Source organism: Chinchilla lanigera, unplaced genomic scaffold (assembly GCF_000276665.1).
Source record: "Chinchilla lanigera isolate Chin_1 unplaced genomic scaffold, ChiLan1.0 scaffold00028, whole genome shotgun sequence".
Taxonomy (NCBI): Eukaryota; Metazoa; Chordata; class Mammalia; order Rodentia; family Chinchillidae; genus Chinchilla; species Chinchilla lanigera.
In genome coordinates this window covers 19,332,371-19,348,717 of record NW_004955429.1, presented here as the reverse complement: position 1 = coordinate 19,348,717, position 16,347 = coordinate 19,332,371, and the positions used below count along the sequence as shown (strand labels likewise).

The 16,347-nt window shown below is 44.9% G+C and overlaps 1 protein-coding gene across 1 annotated transcript in view; it reads right to left on the bottom strand.

Annotated features, from left to right (window-relative positions):
• Nmt2 (N-myristoyltransferase 2) overlaps window positions 1-16,347 on the bottom strand; it is a 73,755-nt gene that overhangs the window by 7,605 nt on the left and 49,803 nt on the right. The window contains exons 8-14 of the mRNA XM_013515360.1: window positions 15,658-15,793; window positions 10,770-10,914; window positions 6,567-6,685; window positions 6,379-6,470; window positions 6,036-6,152; window positions 4,792-4,962; window positions 3,500-3,608 (exon numbers count right to left, since the gene is read on the bottom strand). Coding sequence (XP_013370814.1) covers window positions 3,500-3,608; window positions 4,792-4,962; window positions 6,036-6,152; window positions 6,379-6,470; window positions 6,567-6,685; window positions 10,770-10,914; window positions 15,658-15,793 — 889 coding nt within the window. The remainder of the gene's footprint in view (window positions 1-3,499; window positions 3,609-4,791; window positions 4,963-6,035; window positions 6,153-6,378; window positions 6,471-6,566; window positions 6,686-10,769; window positions 10,915-15,657; window positions 15,794-16,347) is intronic.

Here is a 16,347-nt window from a genome sequence, read left to right as displayed (position 1 = left end):
CAGGTCTAAACCACCACACCCCGCTGTCCGGTCTACATTCTTTTTTTTTTTTTTTTCCTCCAGTACCGGGAACCAAACTCACGACCTTGCGCTTGCCAGGCAGGCGCTTTTGCCGCTGAGCTAAATCCCCAGCCCCTTGGTCTACATTCTTAACGCAAGAATTCTTCAACATTTCAGTCTCCTAACCCTTTGACAGTCTTAGTAACTGTTGAGTACCCTAAAGAGCTTTGCTTATGTAGGTTTATTCGTCTATCCTTGTAGTATTAGAAATGAAAATTAAGATTTAAAAACAAAATACACAAGTACACCTCCTCTACAGCCTCTAGAAGAATGTTCAGTACACTCCTAAGAGGATGAAAATGAAACATGCAAATTATATTTTAGTGTTCTTATGGAAGTATTGTTGACTCCATAGATTTAAATAAAGATCTCAGGGACTTTTAGGGATACTTGGGCCACATTTTGAGAACTGCGATTTTAGGTCTCAGAAGATCAGAAAGATACGTAGTAGTATTTGGATGGGGGAGACTCCGTGAAATGTGTTTGGGAGAACAAGCAGAAAGTATCATTAACTTGGGAATTTACAAACATTTCAAACAAGTGTTTACGGGAGCACTCAATCAGAAGAGAATATCAGAGTATATCTGGTATAAAAAAAAAATTAAGGGCCCACAAAGGTGGGAAAATACTTCTGCTGACAGACAATGGCTCACAAAAAATCTATGGAAGAATGAAAAATGTTAAAGTGTGACAAAAACTACAGCTGTTGTCCTCAGGAAGAAGTAAGAAGACAAGCTGGGCCTGGTGGTGCACGCCTATAATCCCAGCACTCAGGAGGCTGCGGCAGGAGGATTGATGTGAGTTCAAGGCCAGCCTGAGCTACAAAGTGAGCGCATGGCCAGCCTGAACTGCACAGCAAGACCCTGTCTCAGAAAGACAAAAAAAAAAAAAGAAGAAGAAGAAGAAGAAGACTTAAGCTTCGATAAAAAATTAAGGTTCTATATAACTGGTTAGAGTGAAGCATCATGTTTGCAAGAATTCCATGAAAACCAAAGAAACATTTCCTATAACTGAGAAAATTTTAAGTTTCATAAGCCAATTATAATATGAATCAGACAGACTTCCCAGGACCTAACTCATATCCATTACTTGTTGGACTCTATAGATATTGAAAAATCTGCTTTAAATGTATAAAGAAATATAGTTCCAAAGACCGAGTAAAACACAACTGTCCAACTGCGGTGTGAGAGTCCAGATTCCAGGGCAGAGAAGTAAGCGCTGTTTATGGTTATTTACTCACTGAAAAAGGAACAGCAGCATGCTAAACACAAAAACAATCACCTAATGCTGCTGAACACAGACTAGCTACACGCCTTAGGACCTCTGAGTAGCAGATCCTTCCTGTGGCACAAACCTACGATCCTGGTAGACTCATCTGACACCTGCTTTTTATCTACGTCACATTCCTTTACCTTTAAGGTCACTGACACACACACAAAATCCAACTTTGTTTGGAAATATCCAGCTCCAACTAAAAAAAGAAAAACATTGAAGGATGGCGACATGCAGGAAGATGTGTTCTGGGGAAAACTACTGGTTTAGAGACCAGCAGCTCACAGTGCGGGCAGGGCAAGCACTGACCCTACCCAGCAGAACAGACACGTCAGCCTTGTGCTTCGATGTCCTTTCCATGTGGTGGGACTAGTAATCTGCCCATTCCTGACTGTTACGGACAGTAAATGAGACTATAGGTGTTAAATGTGCAGTGTGACGCAGGGCCCAGTAAGTGTTAACTCCTATATTCAGAAGTCCTTGAGGATGATGTAAGTGGAAACAGTAAGAATGAATCAAAAAATGAAACTGAGGCATGCAGAGAAGTCACATTCAAGCAGGCTCTTTTGACGCTGAATGGTAGGAAACTCCTCTAATGACTTGATGCCAGCAGTGGGCATGAAGACCTTCATAAGCTTCAGTTTTCTCACTTGGATATGGGGGATAAGAAGTGCTAGCTCCAAAAGGCAGTTGTGAGAATAAATTGAACATATACAGAAGAATATTATGAACTTCACTTTACTGGAGCGGGGCAATCACTGCAACAACATGGCTTCTATACGAGGAACCCAGGAACTCAGGCTGACGGTAAGGAAGATACCAAACCTGGGTTTCACAACAGACGCCTGATCAGTGCTTTATCACCAATTTGTCAAAACTTGTCATCCATGAGAAGATTGACTCTTGTACAAAAATGTAATGGTTGAGTCAAGTTAATAAATACTTTTAGGGGAGCCAGCCCCTAGTGACCTTGCCTCCTGCAGTTCACGCCTTGTGTGATTTGCTCCTGTTGGGTGCAAGTAGGGCTGTGGTTTGCTTCTAAACAATAGCAATAGGACTCGTGGCTTGCTTCTGACCAACAGAAATGGCAGCAGTGATTCAATGCCACTTTCTTGAGTTGATCCACTGCCACGCTGTGAGCTGCCCAACAGAGAAGCCATGTGGCGAGGAACTGAGGGTAGCTTTTAGCAGCCTGCAAAGAATGCAGGTGTCCGTCTACCAGCCAGGAGAAAGTCACTCCTGCCAACACCTGTGAATGCTTGGAAGTGGATCCCTCCCCAAGCCCTGGACGACACCTTCATGGCAGTTTCATAAGAGACACCACACCCAAAGCAAGGGACCCGGCTAGGGGTGCTTGGATCCCTGCCCGCTAGAACCTGGGTAAGAAGAAATGTGCTGTTTTAATCTGCTCAGCTTGTGATAAATAATATACCATCCAAGTCACAAATAAAGTGAAGCCTGGAGAGCACATTTAAACTTTTCCCTCTTAAGACAGAACTTTCCCTATTAGTAGTGTGAGAGCTTTAAAAGATGTAACTTAATGAGGCATTATTTCCTCTCCCTGAATCTCAATTCCTTACTGCTATCAGACATCAGAAATAGCCTGAACTTTTCTTCCCTTTTAATAGACAATACAATTCCAAAGCTCATTTTTCCTATTTCTATCTCATCCAATTATAAACTGAAGAATTTAAAGAATCTTAAAAACAAAACAAAAGTAAGATGTGGTGGCACATGTCTGTAATCCCAGCAGATAGAAGGCTGAGAGAGAAAGACTGCTGTGTGTTTGATGCCAGGCTGGGCTGCATAGTGAGTTCAAGGCCAGCCTGAACTACAGCAAGAACCTGTCTTAGGGGCTGGGGATTTAGCTCAGCGGCACAGTGCCTGCCTGGCAAGCGCGAGGTCTTGAGTTCGATTCCCGGTACTGGAAAAAAGAAAAGGAACCTGTCTTAAAAAAGCAAATAACAAATAAAAACCCAAAGGAAAGCAAAACAGTGTTTGCAGATGAACTCCCCTCCTTCCATCTTGAGTTCTCTGCAGTCTCTCTCCTACATATTCCCTCCCTTAGATCCGTGAGTTTGTGCTTAGACTGCTGTGAAAAATTCTTTTCTGCATTACAAGATCTGGCTGTTACAGCTTCAAAACACTGCAGATCTTTCTTACTTACATCCGGCAGTCTGTAAAGCTTCATTGTTCTCTGTAACGTCATATTTCTACTCAAGTGGGAGAACTTCACTTCTACCAGTTTTCTGGGGTTCAGGGATCGATGCCAGTACCTGGAACACAATAAAGGTTTTAAAATCTGATTGATTTCTCCCTGTGCATGTCTTCACTCTGTCTCGTCTCGGCTGTTCAGAAGCACTTACTCGATACTTACGCTGCACCCCGCACAGTGGTGGACGCGGACCCTCTTCCTAATCAGTAATTTTATCAGTCAACTGTTCTTCTCTGAAATGTCCTATATTCTTATTTATGTGCTGTTACAGCTTGTGACCCTTTATCTCTGTCCCTAAAGAGGAATCATAAAACTTCAAGAGAAATACTAATCCTGCTTAGGTAGGCAAGTATTTAATGACAACTGTGATGAGCAAACCAACAAAATATATGAACACGAAAGTATTTCCCCTAGTAAGTCATTTTCGGTTTAGTAGGGTACACACCAAGAAAAACAACTTTCTGAGAAACTAGCTTGACTTTCTTAAGCGATTCCAATTTGTGCAATGGGCTAATGATTTATATTAACACATATCTGTGGTGTATTTTTCTTTATTTATGAATGTAATAATTTAACAGACTATAGTAATTTTATTATTTTACCTTTTATACTATGTTTATTTGAAGTTTCATCCTTTTGAGGCAATAAAAATAGTGAAGGGAGGTAACTCTTTCTGATGTTTTAGAAGCGCTTAGTCCAGGGATAGTATGACTACTCTCCTAGTGGAAGAGCCTTCAAAAACCTGCTAAGAGTCAAGGAAGGCACACAACCAGAACTTAAGCCTACTCCCCGCAAATAGGCATATATGAGGCTTTTCAACTGATGCTCATCGAATTTGTGGAAAAGGTCGGTGGTGCTGCAAAGCACGGTGGAAAACTGAGTTTACAGATGGAAAGAAAAAGTGTGACACGGAACATTTCAAGCTCACACTGGCCTACATTTCTCCAGGCATACACAACACATGTCTTTCAAATGGAATAAAAACAGAAATATATATCCAGCACCGTTAGCAGAAAAATGTTATTTTCAGTCACCAAGTGGCTGCAGGACGTACTGGGGCCAATTCTGGACTGTACGGGTCTAGGTCCTGGTCTCCATCTCTGCTACCAACAAAGTACATAATTCTCAGTTTCCTGAAATCCACCCTGCTACACACCCAAGAATACTGTTTCTAACAGGAAGGCAGTGACGCGTGACACGCGTGGCAACAGGCAGACTCAGCGCAGGGATGCGGCAACCCTTACCTGCACGTGGCCACAGGTTTAGGGAGCACCACTCCGGCAGTGTACACAGCCTGGAAGATTCCTTCCAGGTTCACTCTTCTGGTTATTTCTCTGATTAAAACTGGGGCTACCCGTTTGGATCTCAATTTCTTATGAACACAAAGAAAGTTGATTTCTACCATCCTCTTCACACTGAGAAACAAAGATGTTGAAAATTAGGGCCAGTACAAGATGAGCACATTGAAAAAAATAAGACACTGCCCTTAAAATGTCAAAGAATAAGAATGGTGAAGACACCCTTGAACAATATTTAAGGAAAACATTTCACAAAATCAGACTGCAACACTATTTGCCACTACTCCCCTGCCACAATGAATATCTAAGCCTGGGGGCTAAACCTCTTTATTTTAAATAAATTTTAATACTTTGATTTTTTTTTAAGTTTATTTAGAAATTGGATCAAATGTGCCTCAAAGTTTCTGTTTTCCCTTTAACAGGTATAACTGTGGTGATAACTGGTGTAGAATCTGACCAAATGTTGCTCTGAAGCAAGGTGGAAATCATCAGGACCCGTGACAGGGGCTGTGACTAGAGCAGAGGTGGTGCCTCACTGAGCTACAATAAACCTTCAAAGAGCTTCAAAGCCACGTCCGGCTCTGCCTCCGCGTATGCAGGCCTTTCGTTTAACACACAGTATTCCCCAAGATGCATGCCTTTATCAGCAAATAAGCTAACCTAACACGTGTGGTGATACACATACGTATTACACATTAGAGCTTTGATCTTCATAGCTGGATCTTAGCCTTTCTGAGCTGGAAATCCAGAGCAAAAATGCAATACACTTATTGTATGGAGATAAACTCTTTATTCCTCCTAAAATTCTAAATAATTTTTTTCCAGAAATGCCTGTTTATAGCTATCCCAATACACATGTTCTATGTACATATGTGTATAAATACATAATACACACCTGTGTTCATGTATGCACCTGAGAGCCAGAAAGACAGAAAAGGAGAAAGAGAAAGGGCGGGCAGAAAGAGGGACAGATGGGGGAATGGACAGAGGTAGTAGTCCCTTTTCTTTTTTAAAAACTAATAAATTTAATTTTTAGAGTTTTTAGGTTTAGTGCAAAGTTGAGCGGAGTCCTGATAGGGCCTCTGCCCACCGAACTGACAGCTGGCACTGAGCAATTCCTGACAGCCTACTCTAATGCAATTCTTTGAAGAGAAATACACAGACGTGACATGACAAGCCTTAGCTCACACCTGTCATAAATCCGAATGTGGGCTGGGATGGCACTTATGAATCCTACTAGTTTTTTATTTGAAGACACTCTGACCCCACAATGCCACTGCAGGAGCCAGCCTGGGGGACGCAGAGCCCTAAAGTCAGGGAGGACAAGAAAAACAAGCACCGGTTAGTGTCTAAAAGACAAAGAGGGGCTAAGGGTACAGCTCAGTGGTACAGCGCCTGCCTGGCAAGCGCAAGGTTCTGAGTTCGACTCCTGGTACCCCCCCCCAAAATAAATAAATAAATGTTACATGGGAAGACCCAAGACCTCCCAGTCTGATGACCCTCTCGACAGCCTACATGACCAGCAAGACATACCACAAAAGGAACTCTGGTGAGTAGTCGAAGCGGAACATATTGTCATCATCCTCCACGTAATTCTCGTTTAACAACGTGTACAACTCCTTGAGCTGTAAGATAAAACAAGCACCCTGTTGGTAATGCCCAGGACCACGTCGAAAGCGATTCTTGTGAAGGCAGGTGCTGAATCACAGAGGGTTACTCACCACCTCCGCATTACTCAAGTCTAAAGTGTCCCACATAAAACCCTGTGGCAAAGAGTATGGTTCTTGACGTACACTGTCTTTGTCTGGCTCAATTGCACCGTGAGAAGTTATGACTTCATCTGCAGTGAGAGACACAAAGACAGAAGGAGAGGTATTAAATTCCAGAGTATCCTGACACTCCCAAAAGATCAGCGACACCGACACAATCAGATGCAGGGCACTTGGGTTTCATGTAATCTTTTAAAATGTGCTATTTTTCCAGCTTCCTCTGCGCTGAAACAGGAAAGGTAGGCAGCGGTGTGAAGTGACTGTTTCACCAGTTAAATCGAAGGGGGTTCCTCTGTCACCCACTGACAACGATGATGCTGTGAAATTACAGGGATTTCTCAGCCTTAACCCCAGGCTGCAGATCCATTGCGCCGCATCGCGGGGAGCATGCAGCTCTGGAACATCAGCCTTAGAGCTTGGGCTGAGGATGAACCTTGGTGGCAGGGCCCTTGTCTGGTCCAGGCTGAGGCGCTGGGCTCAATCCTTAGCATGAAAGAAAAAAATTTACATTGCATTTCCACAAATCAGGGACAGGAACCTCCAACCCCTCCCAGCAGCAAAACTTAAAATTAATTTCAAGACTGGCTACTTCTCTCCATCTGTACTGCTACACATGTAGTTGAAGCCAAGTGTGGTCCACGTCTCTAGTGATTTCCTCTGCAGAACTTTCCACGCAGCTGAGAAAAACCCTGGCTCTTCCCAGGGCTGCCGCCTGCCTCACCCTTCTTGTGCTCTCCCTGCCCCTTGCCCCCCATACTCTGGCCGCACTGACCTCGCTCAGGCTCTCCGCAGCTGCGGGGCGTACTGTGCCTTCCCTCTGCTGAAGCCCTGTCCTTGGTCATCACATGGATGGCCCCTGGGAAGCTCTTACTTTCTCGCAGCATCTTTCCCTGACTAAAGCTTTTTCCTACCTAAATAAGGTATGTCCTCCCTCCACTGCTGGGCTGGCCACCACCTGTCCTAATGCCACCACTGTTTCCAGGGTATTTAGTGACAGTCTCCTGAGCAAACATCTGCTGAGTGAAGGATCTCAGTGCCCAGTTCTTCCCACCACTGAAGCTTCCTGCAAGTACATGTCACAGGGTGTACACCAGCTCCAACACCCCTGATCTAATTCCCTAACTTAATGAACTCTAGTGCTATGGTTTGGATCCAAAATGTCTTCCTCAAAGTCTCATGCGTTCAGAGGTGGGGATTTTAGAAGGGAACTAATCACAGACCCTAACCTCATCATGGGTTAACCCACGATGAGCTCACAGCTGAATGTGCTGTGAGAAGGCGAGGCCCGCATGGAGGAGGTAGGCCACTGGGGAGGGCTGTGAAGGGTCTATCTATTTCTCTAGCTCCCCCTTGCTGTCTGCGTGCTGGCCACCGAGAGTGGGCATGAGCAGCTTTATTTCCCCACCATGCCCTGCTGTTTTGCTTTGAAGCCAACACCAGGGACTGATCCTCTAAAACCAGGAGCCAGAATAACCCTTTCCTCCAGCCTTAGTTACTCTTCTCATTGCTGAGACAGGACACCCAGCACCCAAAATTAAATGAGGAAAGCTTTTATTTAGCTCACCGTTTGTAGAGGGTTCAGTTCAGGGCTCCAAATACTGTATGCGGGCTACCTGCCCGCGGGTAGAAACAACACTCACACCCATCATCCCAGCACTAGACCACGAATCAATCACAAACTCTAGATTCAGCCACCTCCCAAAAACCCACCCCCCAACAACGGCATGACACTTTGGGGGGACACGAGGCAGGCACTGTGCCACTGAGCTATATCCCGAGCTGGGGGGACATCCAGACACAAACCATCACACCTCCTGTAAGTTGTTTACACCAAGTACTGTATTTTGGTCACAATGATGAAGAACTGACCTACCTCATCTTCACTGACTTCAGTCAGCCCAAATGGCCAAATTTCAGCCTCTCCCATACACAGTCCCTTGTGACCCCTGCTTAATGCTTGGCTCTCAACTGATATCCCTGGGGAAGTCTCGTTCTGACAGCTTCGAAGAGCTGGGTGTGCGCGGACGGAACTGGGGCACCTTCTGGACAGGCAGAAATGGGGAGGCAAAGACTCCTCGATTTCCAAGTGCTGCTCCCAACCTCAGGCTCGCTCCTTCCCCATCAACCTGGCTTCCTCCGTTAGGGCCTCTGACTGGACAGCGCTGTGCACTAAGAATTCCAGCAAGTGAAGAATCAAGCCAGGACTTCAGGAGAGGGGCAAAGTAAGACGAACTCTTCCCAAAGAGGAACCCTGAGGCTCAGTGCTGGCTGGAAGTGCTTTTGCCGTGAGATGGGCCAGCAGCTTGCTTACAGCATTCGGCCAAACCCGATACATTTAGATCAATACATCTAGATTCGTGCTCGCTTCGGCAGCACACATATATAATACATCTAGATTCCCTCAGCTATACTGCTGGGCGTGGTGGCACACACCTGTAAGCCTAGCGCTCAGGAGGCTGAGGTAGGAGGATCGTTGTGAATCTGAGACCAGCCTCGGCTACAAAGCGAGCTCAAGGCCAGCCTGAACTGCATAGTGAGACCCTGTCTCAAAAAGACAAAAAAAGAAAAAAAAAAGAAAAAAAGATTCCCTTAGCTAATGGTCATTTGATTCAGAGCTACTCAGAATCCTGTAACTTCATGCTAAAGAATCTTCATTCATTATTAGACATATTTCTACAACCTGAAAGAAAAGACAAGCAAAGATCAGCTTTTTTCTTTCTCTCTTTGCACTGCTGGGCATGGAATCTAGGACTTCACTCATGCTAGGGAAGTGCCCAACACGGAGCTTCAGCCAGCCCTTCTTTCTCCTTTCCACCCAGTCAGAAGCTCTGAAAATACTGGGGTGGGGGCGCTGGGAAAGGAGTCATGGTTTTAAAGAGTTCAAGAATTAATATCTGAAGACATAAATGCTCAATTTATATTTGACAGAGTGGATTATTTGTACATAGCTGGACTATTTAGAGTTTTGGGCAGCAATTAACCTTTTATATAATACCAATCCAAAACCCACACAATCAAGAAATAAAAAAGCAGAAATAGTAGCATCGCATCTTAACACATACACAAGGCAAAGCGGAGACTTCTGTTGTAATGCGTTTTAAACATTTTTATGACAGTAGCCATCATCTGTTTCTGTGTAAATTAGATCCCTGGAAACGGATCCGGTGAGGGTCTAAGTGAGTGCAGTAGAGCGGCCCAGTATCAAGGAACAAGTACCTTGTCGCATGTCATACGCAGCCTTCGGATCCTGCTCTTGAGACGTCAAAAAGTACTGAGCTGATGCTATCAATACCATGGTGAGTGTTCAGAACCCTTTCATTAAGTGGTGCGAAACTGTTTACTTCAGTAAGTATCAGCAATCACATTTCCTGAATCTTTTGGAATAACCAAGGAGTAAAAATGATAAAAGTTTACATTTAAGAACTCTGTTATGTCTTATATCTAGATGTCATCCCAAAGCCTCAGGCGCTCATAGGTGGGGCTTTTGGGAAGTGGCCAAGTCTAGCATGTGTGACACTGGGATTAAGGCTGCATGGGCACTGAATTGGTTTAGCATAATTCTGGGTGTGAATAATGGAAGGTCCACCGTGGGTGGAGTGCTATCAACCAATAAGTGCATAGCCTAGATGGGATAAAAGGGATCGGGAGGCTGCTGCTTGCTGCCTCCTGCCTCCCCTGCCATGAACTGTTTCTCCATTGCTATGCCATGGAGCCAGCCAGCTATGGACTGAAACCTCTATAAATTGTGAGGTAAAACAAATCTTTCCTCCTTTAACTTGGGGGTGTCAAGCATTTTGCCCCAGCAATGAAAAAGTAACTAAGACAAACACCATGAAGCTCAAAGGCAAAGAGGAAAGGTGAGAGAAGAACCGTGCTCTGTGTGTGTGTGTGTACAGCATTATGTATGGTATGTAATTCAGTATCACAACTCAAGTGTAGGGAAATTGGATATTGCGATAGGAATAGCAATTAGACTAAAATCATTGTTAGTGCAATTGAATGCCATTATTTATTTCAAGAAGACAAATATGAGCTTTATGTACATTTTTAATCAATGATATGGCACAAATAAGTGAAGTAAAGTCTCCCTAGGTTTTTTTTAATTATTGTCAATCTATCCTCGTTTTAGAAATGAACAAAAACAGCAGCACTTACTTAGTTTGGGTACCGGCTGTGTGTCCCAGAACTGGTACCTGCGTTTGGCTGCCTCATCAATGTTCCTGGCCGGGCCCTGGCATGCCGACAGCAGCTCCACTGCTCTCTGGATATCCTGCAGCTTCTGCATGGGGATGGTGGCATTCTGGAAGAGGGAAGACACAGACACACAGGACATGAGGGAGCGGCTGCTGCTCTTGAAACCAAAGTGGACTGGAGCCTAAGATCCCTAAACACTGCCCAACCTTCTCGAGGCTTGCTCAAGGCCATGGCTCCAGGATGGTAATGGATGAGGAGAGAAGCAAACATATTATTACAGGTAACAGCTATGTATTTGAACAGGGCTCTGCCGCTTGGGAAATCTGCAGTAAATTGAAACACACTCTGCTTCAGGTCCCACCCATCTGCAATGACCCACCAGTGCTGCTCTGTGAGGAGAAGCCACCAGGAGAGACATGCAAGGCACGCATTTCTACCATACAGCAGCCAGCAGCCACCAGCCTCAGGTGCACCGTTAGGGTGCGTGCCCTGGTAGTGATGGGGGCAAACAAGGTAGACAGGGAAGTTTTAGTTCATAAGAAAAAGAAGGAAAAAGGAAGAAAAAGAAATCTGAACTTAGTGCTGGGCAGGGAGGACAGGGTTAAGAAAGGAGGCCTCTCAACAGGCCCCTTTCTTCCTCACACACCACACCCAGCCCTTCCCTACCCTACTGCTCGGGGATGGAGCCGCTAAGAGAAGGTGGCAAGTAGCTCCTCTGTCGGTCCTGACCCTTGGCACCCTGGTAAAACATATTCTCAGTCTATAGAATAGAAAATGCCTTTACACTTTGAAGTTTTCTTTCCAAAGTCAATATTCCTACCATCTCTTGAAGATTTCCCCAGCTGTTTTCTTAATTTCTCAACATAGGATAGCAGTGTATAGGAACGAATATGGAAATCAGTGACTTTTTTCAATACACAAAATGTGAAGTTTTAGAGGTTTTTTTATTTTTTTAGTGATAGGGATTGAGTTCAGGGCCTTTTACACTGAGCTATATCCCCACTCCCACCCGCTTTGTATTTTGACAGGGTCTTGCTAGGTTGCTTAGACTGGACTTGAACTTGCAAGCCTCCTGCCTCAGTTTCCCAGAGTACTGGCATAACAGGTGTGCACCCCCACACCCTACTGAAGTTTTAGAATTTTTGATGCCATTCAAAGAATATTCTTCACTGTAATTTGAAAGTTGTTAAAAAATTTCAGAGCGCTTTGGTTTTGCTGTAAGTCAACACACCACAGACACCAAGGGAAGGTACGCTGTCATTCAGCAGCTGCTAAACAGGGTCTCTGGAACTGGGCTCGACTTTCAATCTGAAATCTGTGGCCTGGAGCAAATCATTTCAGCCTGGGAAGCTTAACCATTGGCTGTAACACAAAACAGGATTTACTGAACACAGACTGTGCAATGGTTGCTTTATTCCCAGGTTTTGTTAGGGCTCTTGACATTGGAGTGACTCAGGAAACAAACACGGAAAGTCTGACCAGGGGCAAATTAAAAGCTTCAGGCCTCTACCCAGAAGTCTGACAGCAGGACCATGACTGCCAGAGCTTTGTGAGCTGTTTACCCTACATACTGATTGAGACAGTATCACAAAATGCTCTTCCTGTTCTAATGTATTGGACCTTTGGATTATTTCTCTTGCTGGAGTCTCTTTTGAGCCTCCAACATTGTAAGTGACTGAGTTCTAGGAAAATAAAATTTTCATATCCATTTGCTCTCCCAACAACACAATCTATTAAGAGATCTACTAAGTTCAGTGGGAACTGAGATAACAGCATAGTGCAATTAACAATATTTGAAGCTGGGCGCGAGAGCACACACTTGTAATCCCAGCACTTGGGAGGCTGATGCAGGAGGACTGCTGTGAGCTCAAGCCCAGCCTAGGCTACAAAGTGAGTTCAAGGCCAGCCCAAACTGCATAGTTAAACCTGGTCTCAAAAAAAAAAAAAAAAAAAAAAGAGAGAGAATTTAAGTTTAGCTTAAAAAGGCAAAGGAAAGGCCAGGCTCATAAAAATGCCTACAAGGTCCTCAGTGAATGTGTCATGGTAAATTTTCTTTCCTGAGGGTTGATTTAATCTTCTAACCTCTGTTTTGCAGGAAACAGGAATCAGTGTCTTTGTTCCAAAGAAGCCAGTGATATTCCAACTCCATGAGAAAGCCCCCAGAGGGGTTCATATCCTACCTAGTTCCTGTCCGTAGGCTACCAGCACTCTCTATGTGAAATGACCACTGGTAAACACTCATGTCCTAATGCTCATTACTTAAATGCTTTCTGCACGTAGGTTCAACTAAGCACACGTTTCAAACTTATGGTGATAAAGGACTAAGGAAAACTCAGCTGTGATAAATTCTTTTTAACACCCCCACCTTTTTGCGGTGCTAGGAACAGAACTCAGAGCTTCGCACATGCTAGGCAAGTACTGGAGAACTCAGCTACAACCCCAGCCTTATGACGAATTCTTAAACCTATCCATTTACCTTCTACTGTAGCTCCAGTGGGGGAGAAAGGTCAGATGTTTGTCAGTTAACTGCCTACTATTCCTATGGAAGGGGAGGTACAGTGTTCCTCTCTTCTTGTTTGCTCCTTACTAAATACTAAATATCGATTACATTCTTCACCCATTGTGTGTGTGTGCATGTGTGCATGTGTGTGTGTGTGTGTGTAAGACAGGGTCTTGCTATGTAGTTCAGGCTGGACTTAAACTCACTCTGTGACGCAGATTGGCCTTGAACTGGTGGTAATCCTCCTGCCTCAGCCTCCCGAATACTGGTATTACAGGCATGTGCCACCATGCCTGGCACTTCACCCATTATTTTCCAAATTTAATGCCTTGGAAAAGCTGTCCAAGTCCTCTATCACTAAAAAGTCTATAAGCAGGAGTTAGGGGTATAGCTCTGTGGCACAGCACCTGTCTAGCATGCCTGAGGCCTAGGTTCAATCCCGAGTGCCATTAAAATGAAAAGCAAAGTCTGTACAAATTCAGCCAAGTGTGGCAAACGCATACCTGTAATTCCAGCTGCTGGAGAGGATGAGGTAGGAGGCTCACAAGTTCAAGACCAGCCTGGGCAACTCGGCAAGACCTTCCCTAAAATAAATAAGGGCTGGCGATACTGCTCAGTGCTCCCTGGATTCATCCCCTAGGACCAGGGATGGGAATGGGGGGAAGAATGACCAGAATATTCTCTAAGTGCAGTCCACTGTAAATTATGGAGTTATGTAGGGCTAGCCGGCCTGCGTTTAAGGGGAAAGGCCCAGTTTTCAGAAAATGCAACAGAGAAAAGTCCACATTAAAACACTGTTGACTTGTTCCTAGTTTAAAAACGAAAAGCCCCCTCTCTACCACACAGCAGTGTGGTAGTGCCAGCAGTATGCCCACCTTGGCTGGCTCTGGTTTCTCATCAGTGACTGGCATGAAGGCGGGTTGCACATCCCCAGGCGCGGAGGATGGGAAGGAGCTGACGGCAGTGGCAGAGGCAGGAAGGAGAAAGATGCCCACCACTGCAAGTGTGCGACGCCATGGTGATCTGACAGAGCAACACCGAGAATGGGCAGAGTGCTTTGCGGGCCGTGGTGGTGTCTTCCTCCGGGTCCGTGGAGGTTATGTTTAGTGGGCAAAGCACGGGTCACCTGAGAACTACGCTGCAAAGCGAGGGAGGAAAATTCTACCTTGTCTTCCTGCAAATTCAGTCAGGGCAAAACTGGGGCAAGTAATTTCCCTTCTCAGTAAAGCTCCGTCTTTTCAAGTAAAACAGGTAACTGCCAAAGAACCATGCCCAAGATGCAGTCCACGTGATCTAACGTAAGCTCACGCAAGAAAAAAATGTAAGCCCACCAAACTTGCAACGGTAGTATGTACCACATAGACAGTGCTTTATAATACAAAACTCCTCAACAGGACTTCTCTCTAACTTCACGATGGCCCATGAGCTGGGGAGAAGCAGACTTTACAGATGGGTTTAAGGAGCCACCTCAGGCAAAGGCATATAGTAAGGGAACCAGGGCCAAGCCCAAGGTCTCAGCCATTTCTATACCATCAGACACAGCCTAGGAAAACTAATTTGGATCTACAATCACTATCATGTGGAAGGCCCTAGGATCAATCTCAAGGGCTACAAAAAATAAAAAAAATTTAAAAATCACCTTTACTCCATTGTCCTAATTCTGCCCCTTTCTTTTTGTTCTGGGTTGTGCTTCCCAGGGGCCAGTACACAAAAGCAGTGTCCTCCGCCTGTGTGACAAGGATCCATCGGCCCCACAGACGGGGTGGCTGCCATCAGCACTGCCACACAGTTATATGCTGCAACAAGCTGACACGGGCTCAGCTGGACAGTCTGGTGTAATCTAAAACAGGCATTTCTTCAGGGGGTGAGATGTCCCCTCCCTTGGTGACAGAATGAGGAATGGTCACTGAAGACTGTTCTGATTCACAGTCAACGTGAGACTCACCCGTGGCTGCTCCTGCTGCAATCTGCTGCCAGATGGTGTTGTGCTACGCAGGTAATTAGACAGACACCCAGAAAAATTAAAATGTGTAAATATCTTCTGAACTACATACAAGTCATCAAATATTAAGTGTAACTTCAAAAAGAAAAAAAACAAACAAGCTCACTGGGAGACTTTCTTTCATAGTTATAATCTAAACACTAAAGCACCAAGCCAGGAGAAACACAGGAAGGAGCCACACACACACGAAAGGCTGGTATGCACCTCGAAGTCCGTGGCTGCCAAGGCAGGCTGTTACTAGAGCCGCCGCACAGTCACGACAGAAGGCTAACCGCACAGCTGGTAGCTCGCACCCACTCTTTTCTTTGGGAGGAACCACGGAGGTGACAATAAAATGGGGCTCTTACTTTTGAAGGCTGATGAATTTTAATCTCTTGGGAATCAGATGCAGAGTCAGACTTTGTGCCTCCAGAATTTGGCTTCTCCTTTTTTCTCTTCTGTTTCTTCTTTTTCTTTTTGGCTCCCAAATCCCCTCCAGGACTTCTGTAAGAAACGCAAGGAGGGTAAACAAATCACAGAGAAAAGTCATTATGTGAAATCGAGTTGCATAAAACTAATCATGCGATACAAATGCTATCCACAGTAGAAAATCACTATTCAGATATAAGTGGGGAATTCAAAGTAGACTAAGGAGTCAAGGCAGGAAAATACGGTTCCCTGTTCAGTCACAATGCAGGCGCTCGCCGTCATGGAAGTAGGAAAACTGTAGCTACAAACCACATTTTCTAAATGAAATCAAAGAGCTTTCACAGATTCCTGCTTTACTAATCCACTTTTTACTCTGTCTTTTAAGGGAGGGATACATGCACAAAGTTCCACTTTAAGCACCTCTTGGGGACAACGAACAACTAATTTTTTTTTAAGTGCTGGTGATCAAATCCAAGGTCTCCCACAGGCCAGGCAAGAGCACTGTCCCTGGGGCTGGGGATTTAGCTCAGTGGCACAGCGCCTGCCTGGCAAGCGTGAGGTCTTGAGTTCGATTTCCAGTACCCGGGGGCGGGGGGAAGCACTGTCCCTAAACTAGTAACCCCAAATCA